Here is a 7,327-nt window from a genome sequence, read left to right as displayed (position 1 = left end):
TCGTCCAGGCCGCACTATAGTCATTACGTGTATCGGTGACCACAAATCCTCCAAAGACTGCCGACAGCAGCACATCGGACGCAGCGTATGAACCAGATATGACGCCAATACAGACGACTTGGGCGCCATGCGGGAGGCTGCGGCAAGTCATGCGAAAATGGTCAGCCATGATGGTGGCCTCGTCCTAGGGGATGCGATTGCCCGTGTTTGGCAAGTAGTGATGAGTATCCAAGCATCGACACAACGACGACAACAGTACGTGAAGACATGGAACGACATGGGGAAGAATCACAACCAACTGCCGTTAGATTGCCCTACGCGGTGGAATAGTACGCATGACATGTTGCATGTTGCATTGGAGAAGAGAGAAGTCGTCGATTTGATGGCGTTACAGATCATGTCGGTGACTAACAAGGACATCAGAATCTCAAGGGATGAGTGGGACATGTTGGCAGACTTCCGCGATAGTTTAGGGCCCTTTTATCGGACGACAAAGTATGTGAGTGGCTCAAAGATAGTTTGAGTCATGGAAGTGATCGGTATCCTGAAGGCGTTGTTGCGACATGTCGACACGATCCTGTCGAAATTCGATATGGCCACGATTTTTGCATCAGGAGGAGGATGACTGCCGGACAGATTGCGTCCATACGCAGAGCTTGTGAGGGCATGAAGTCAAAGATGTTAAAGGATGAGATGTTGATTTCAACGAACCGTGCGACAACGACAGCTACAATTCTGGACCCTTTCAACAAGGGAGCGTCGCTTGACTCCAACAACATTCAAGAATCACTTGCATTTGTCCGCCAACTTATGCCTCAACACACTCAGCAAGAACTTATCTATAACGACCCCGAGGATGAAGATTGGCTCGCCAAACTTATTGATGGCGTACCACCAGCTAGAGAGAAGGAACGACGAGTGCCAACGCCAGGCGAGGAATTGGAGGTGTATCTGCAATCAACGGAGAGAAAGGACTTGCTACACTAATGAGACAGCATTGGGATGGTGGGCACGTTTTGGTGCACGATCCTACCCACGACTTGCTACACTAGCGCAAGAGTTCCTCTCAGTCTGTGCGACTAGTGCGCCAATAGAACGTATTCTCGGCCAGACGTGCAGTTGTCACTTTCAAGCGAGCACGTCTTAGTGCTGAAAGCATCGAGCTCCTCGTTACTTTGAAGTGCTGGTTACGTGCCGAGAACAGTTTGCTGTGCGATGGAGATAGAGGGGAAGATTCCCTTGACGATGACGCCTAGTGTGAGTCTTTGATCTTATTTCCTTCCAGCAGTGGTCAATTTTTTCCAATGTAACCAATGGTCAGTTTTTCTGCAGGATCGGCGGTCTTGGTGGTCATTTTTTTGCAGCACCGGCAATTTTACAGCAACGGTCATTTCAAAAGTTACACCGTAAGTTACTTCTAACCGGTTACATAGTCTTGTCAAAATTGATATCAATGATTCATGTTAAATTTATAATAATGTACTGAACTTAAAAATGAAATTGTTAATTAACGCCAACGTTCTGCGTGCGTTTTCAAGTGGGTGGACGATAAATGGACACATCTTTCATTCCAGCACCATGCCCCTCGGAAATGACCTGATCGCCGAGGTCTATTCGAAGATGATATTTTTGTCTTTCAACATCGGCAACCGCAGTTCTTTGATAGCGCCACCAACTCCCAATAAAAACAAGAATACTATGTTCGCTAGGTCGAAGCTACTGACTTGCCTTTCTGACTCTCTCCCGATCTGTTTCAATACAGATTCCCTCTTCATAATAATTTTTTTATATTTTGGCATTTGCTCAACTGGTATAAAAAATTATTATACACTCTATCTATCACTGCTGAGTTAATAAATGGCTCAATAAATTAATTTATCACGTCTTAACGTCTGCGCCACCACGTTAATTGTTACAGTAGTTATTTCAGAAACTTAAAAAATTTCAGGTTTAAACCAACTTTTTCCGATGAAAAATAAATTTTCAACCAAGCAATTAAATTTAACGTCACTTATATGATGTCAACAATTTTGGTATCCTAACATATTTATCCAAAAGATATTAAATACTAGATACTTCCTACACTATATAAATTTATTAAAATCCTCTAGTAGGATAATCCTTTAATTATTTTCCACATGTAAATAAAATTTTACAAAATGTAAAAACAAAACTTTTATTTTCGGTGGACTTTGCGTTTATGAGTCCATAATTTATCGGCCAATAAACTAATCGGTACAAACAAATTCTTGCAGCCCCTGTCAAGCCTCAACAAATTAGTTGTCAACCTGCATATAAAAAATATCTAAATGTCCCATTTTTTCTGTGAATAAATATTTCATTAAATTCTTTAAAATTTCAATAAATACCTTAAATTATAAACTACCTACATGCGAAATAATAAGGCCATAATTTTATTATCATAAAATTTTAAAACATACATCTCAGTTTAAACAATTCGGTCATTACCAAATAATTACTATTATATTATAATTGTGTAATAAAATCCGTGACGGAATAATCGTCACGTCACTGTCATGGGCTACCCGTCATCGTCACCATCACCGTCACGGGCTCTGCATCACCGTCACCGTCACCGTCACGAGATCTCAGATCCGTCACGTCATCCGTCACATCATCCGTCACGTGACGGTCACGTGACCGTCACGGTGACGTGTGACGTGACGGATGACGACTGACGATCCCTACCGGCCCACAGAGACAGACTAGAAGTTTCTCATGATATAACCCATCCACGTGTCATCTTCTGGTTGGACCATACAGGCTCGGACGCGATCATGGGACAAAGCGTACCCCACACAGGGGACCACGGGATGGGTGGCAGGAAACAGGCCACGTCGGCAGCGTGATGATCGTCTGATCGGACGGTCCAGACGGGTAACAAATCTGAGCCAAGTACGAAGGATACTTCGGTCATTCACGCTATTTTAAAAAGTTAAATGGCAATGGTGAGAGCCTGTTTATTATTTTATGGGTATTTCGGAAAACTAGTTCAATTCCGACCAAGAGATTATAGATCTTCTCGCAGACAGTCCAACGGGGAGAGAGAACGTGAGGAAAGCTGCAGATTTGTGGATAAGATTTGACGAGGAAATCTGAAGAAGAGACCGAGCTATACCTTCGGCCATGGAATTTCTCTGTTTCTCTCTCCTCTGGTGCTCTCTCAGCGCTTGCAGTGGCGAGGTGGTCGCCGCTCTCTTTTTTCACTTCAGTTTTCTACCCATTTCTCTCTTTCTCGGGCCCTAGCTCTCGATTCGGCGCATGGTGGTGGATGATCGAATTGAATGCCCAAGGGCTCGAGGTTTTAATCGATCGAAGGTATTTTTGATGCGTTTGGTTGTCGAACAGGATCTCGATGCGGTGTTTTTGCGAAATTTATGATTTTGTTTTCGTTTGTAAGTTGGGATTTCGCTTGGCGGGAAGATTTTCTGTTTGAATGTTTTCTCATTTCTGGTGGGTTTTTTTTGCATCTTCCTTTGTGGGGTTTTCTGCGATTGGCGAATATTGGGCGAATTGGGATGTGGTAAGAATTCTTCCTGAAGTGCGAAGTGGGTTAAATTTCTGTTGCTCACTTTGTGGTGCGTAGGAGATTTCCGATATGTTTCCGAGGAAGGCTCCTGGGCAGTCCTTTTTGCTCAGATTATTTGTTATTATTTCCGATGATCTCTCATTGACATTGATGATGCATAATTTCGCGCTTCTGGATCTCTTAATCTCCTCACGGTAGCCATCGCTCTCGGTCAAATGTCTCTTAATTACCTGTTTTATTGATTTACATGCCGTGTTCTTGAATCTTGTCTACATTTTCAATCTCCTGATTCTGTCGAGCCATTGTCACGTAAAGCGAACGAAGCTGATCAAATCGATGCGGTTCAAGTTGGGATTGTTTTTTATTATTGTCTCTATCGGGCAGGGGGGAGCTGACACGGTGAACTAGTAGTGGAGAAATGGAGAAGAAAGATAAGAAGCTGACGGTTTCGGAAAAAACATATGATGAAGAGAAGATCAAATCAACCAGGGTAGCAAAAAACAAACGATCAAACAACCAGGTAGCTTCAACAATTCTTCTCTTCCGATTCCTTGAATAGATTGATTCCTCGACTTATTTCTTAAAACAACTTTTTCAGGATTTGGCATACGAGAAAGATATAAGACCTCCAGTCTCAGAATCTTCATCCTCCGTCGGCCAAAACGTCTGCTCAATCTGTTCCAGCGGCGAGAGCTGCAGAACTGTGCGCTCAAGAACAAAGCTGATGAACACGCTGACAGAAAGAGGAAAATCCCACGAAGTTCAATCAATATTCGACAGCCTGCTGGAAGAAGGCCACAAACCGACCCTCATAACCTTCACCACTCTGTTAGCATCGGTTACAAGCCAAAAACGATTCGAATCCATCCCCAAGATCATCGATCAGGTCGAATCCAACGGTCTGAAACCAGATGCGATTCTCTTCAACGCGATCATCAACGCCTTCTCCGAGTCTGGAAAGATAGAAGAAGCCATGGCAGCCTTCTGGAAGATGAGAGAAAGCGGCTGCCAGCCTACGACCAGCACTTATAACACTCTAATCAAGGGTTATGGCATAGCCGGGATGCCAGAGGAATCCGTCAAGCTGTTAGAAATGATGAACAGAGAAGGAGGAGCGAGGCCCAATCAGCGCACTTTTAACATGCTGATTCAAGCTTGGTGTAACCAGAAGAATTTAACGGAGGCTTGGAATGTGGTTTATAGAATGGTGGCGATGGGGTTGAAGCCGGACGTGGTTACGTTCAATACTATAGCGAGGGCTTATTCGTTGATGGGTGAGTCGAGTCGGGCTGAAGATTTGATTTTGGACATGCAGGCGATGCAGCTGCAGCCGAATGAACGCACTTGTGGGATTATTATCAGTGGGTATTGCTGCGAAGGGAAGATGAGGGAGGCGCTGGAGTTTGTGTACCGGATGAGAGGTTTTGGGGTGAAGCCAAATTTGGTGGTTTTTAATTCTTTGGTCAAGGGTTTTCTCGACGCTGAAGATACCGCTGGCGTCGATGAGGTGAGTCTTGTTCCTCATGTTCTTACGTGTTTTAGCAGAAGATATTTGTGATTATTTTTTTTGGGTAAAAAAGGCGGGGGAGTTCTTGTACGAGCTTGCACCTGAGCTCGACCCAGATATCGGATTTAGGAATCCATGGTTTTGAGCTCAAACTTGGGAAATAAAGTTCGATATATCTTGTTGTTGTGCTCGACACAGTAATACAGTTTAGGAAATCCTTGTCCTTCACTTGACTGGGAAAAAGAAAAAAAAGAAATTACTTATTCTCGAACTCAAAACTACCTTTTGACCTTGACCCAGGAGAAGAGATTTAGGAAATCCCTTCTTGTTGAGTATGAACCAAGGCAGAACTTTCGATCTTGGAAAAATAATTTTAGAAATTCTTGTTCTTGACCTCGATCAAAGAAAGTACTTCTTGAGCTCGATCCAGGAAAAGAAATTTAGAATACCCTTGCTCTTGACCTCGACCTAGAGGAAGAAATTTAGAATATCCATGTTCTTGGGCTTGATTCAGAGAAAAAAGGAAAATCATAGATCTTGACTTACTGACTTTTTTTTTGGATTCATTTTTCTCTTGACCTGGGCCTAGAGAAAAGTTCAAAAAGCCCTTATTATTGAGCTCGACCCAGAAAAAAATCATTGCTCTCGAACTGAATCTGGCGCATGGGGATTGATTCCAAGGACTTCCTGGTTTTGGCAGGTGCTGACGCTGATGGAGAGCTTCGGGATCCGGCCAGACGTGGTGACATTCAGCACCTTGATGAATGCCTGGAGCACCGCCGGGCTAATGGACAGGTGCAGAGAAATTTTTGACGATATGGCAGAAGCAGGCATTGAACCAGACGTCCAAGCCTACAGCATTCTTGCCAAGGGATACGTCCGCACAGGCCAGCCAGAGAGGGCAGAGGAGGTGCTATCAACAATGGAAGAGCACAGTCTTCGTCCCAATGTCGTCATCTTCACCACCCTCATCAGTGGCTGGTGCAGCGCTGGGGACATGGACAGGGCCATGGAACTCTTCAAGAGGATGAAGAAGACGCGTGTCAGCCCAAATTTAAGGACCTTTGAAACACTAATCTGGGGGTTTGGGGAGATTAAGCAGCCTTGGAGGGCTGAGGAGCTGCTCCAGGCTATGCCTGGTGCCGGCGTGCTGCCTAAGAAGGCGACAGTCCAGCTTGTGGCCGAGGCCTGGCAGTCAATTGGCCTGCAGAATGAGGCTACCCGGGTCCTAGAGTCAAGCCTAGGTTCATCTTCATCCTCACCTCCATTGCCGCTGTCTTCGTCGCCATTGTCGTCATCTGGTCTGCAGCAGGTGGCATGGACAAGGAGAGGTAAAATGGCAATTGGTGGAGGCCTGCCGGAGAGCCTGTGGAGAGTGACGAGGTCGATGCTTCTGATCCGCAGCTTCTGTGCATATCCGGCAGCTTGTCGGAGACTTTCTCTGCCTGTGAATGCCTGCAGGCCGGTGTTTCTTGGCTGAGGCTAGTAGAAGTGCTGTTGCTTGCTCACACATGTTGTAAAAGTAAACAGAATTTATGAACGAATATAGCTGTTGTTGCAGATCAAATGAGCCCATAGAAAATTCTTTCCCTCCAGAGATGGCTTACCCTTTTTTAAGGCAACTGGGTAGTGGAATTTTTTAGGAAACTATGGATGAGGTCTTATAACTATTTTCTCCTGGCCAATTCCAGTTGTCACGTTGTCTAGCCCTCTGATTCTGCGGCACAAATCCCCTTTTTTGCTTTCAATATTCTTTTGATCTGGGTCCAATCTGACAAAGGAGATGGCTAAGTCCATGTAAATCCATTTTAACATTGGGATTGGGTTTAGTTGGCCTGTCAAACTCCCACAAGGCACACTTAATATATATATATATTTTTCTATCGTACTCATTCTCAGACTAATTCATAATGTCAAAAATAATAAAATAATGAATAAACTATTTGTTAAAAAAAACAAAGTTCATAAATTCTTTCAACAAAATACAACCTATTTAATAGTGGTTATATCTAATTGGAAACTGGGGCTAGTTGATGGAATATTTAATTGAGACACTACCACACTTATAAAACTTGATCAAGCTATATGTCAGTACTAGTTAATATTAAAAAATAGAGCAATAAATCCATATTTATCATTATTCATGTAGACATTAATATGTATTAACATCAAGTAATAATAATAATTATTATGATTTATGAATAAATTTATGGAGTTATAAATGGTATATCTTGTTCAATCTTCATTAATACAAATCAAATTCATTATTT

The 7,327-nt window shown here is 43.3% G+C and overlaps 1 protein-coding gene across 3 annotated transcripts; it reads left to right on the top strand.

The window, feature by feature from the left end:
* Positions 1–3,015: 3,015 nt before the first annotated feature.
* On the top strand, positions 3,016–6,624 carry LOC144703518 (uncharacterized). 3 transcript variants are annotated; one of them, XM_078575694.1, is made up of 5 exons: positions 3,016–3,204; positions 3,935–4,070; positions 4,149–4,784; positions 4,866–5,057; positions 5,758–6,624. In XM_078575694.1, the coding sequence occupies exons 2-5, from the start codon at positions 3,969–3,971 to the stop codon at positions 6,535–6,537; spliced, it is 1,710 nt and encodes a 569-aa protein (XP_078431820.1). In that variant the 5' UTR covers positions 3,016–3,204; positions 3,935–3,968; the 3' UTR covers positions 6,538–6,624. The 3 variants fall into 3 exon arrangements, with proteins under 3 accessions (XP_078431820.1, XP_078431818.1, XP_078431819.1); XM_078575692.1 differs by having other exon boundaries at positions 3,017–3,204; positions 4,149–5,057; XM_078575693.1 differs by having other exon boundaries at positions 3,017–3,339; positions 4,149–5,057.
* The last annotated feature ends 703 nt before the right edge of the window (positions 6,625–7,327 follow it).

The sequence above is a fragment of the Wolffia australiana genome, chromosome 5 (genome assembly GCF_029677425.1).
Source record: "Wolffia australiana isolate 7733 chromosome 5, ASM2967742v1".
NCBI lineage: Eukaryota > Viridiplantae > Streptophyta > Magnoliopsida > Alismatales > Araceae > Wolffia > Wolffia australiana.
This window is presented reverse-complemented; position numbering and strand designations above follow the sequence as displayed.

Excerpts from the sequence above, each read along its gene's own strand:
- LOC144703518 (XM_078575692.1), top strand. The coding sequence starts at position 3,969 with ATGGAGAAGAAAGATAAGAAGCTGACGGTTTCGGAAAAAACATATGAT. Across the intron at positions 4,071-4,148 it reads ACAAACGATCAAACAACCAG|GATTTGGCATACGAGAAAGA; the intron begins GTAGCTTCAACA and ends CAACTTTTTCAG. Across the intron at positions 5,058-5,757 it reads ATACCGCTGGCGTCGATGAG|GTGCTGACGCTGATGGAGAG; the intron begins GTGAGTCTTGTT and ends TGGTTTTGGCAG.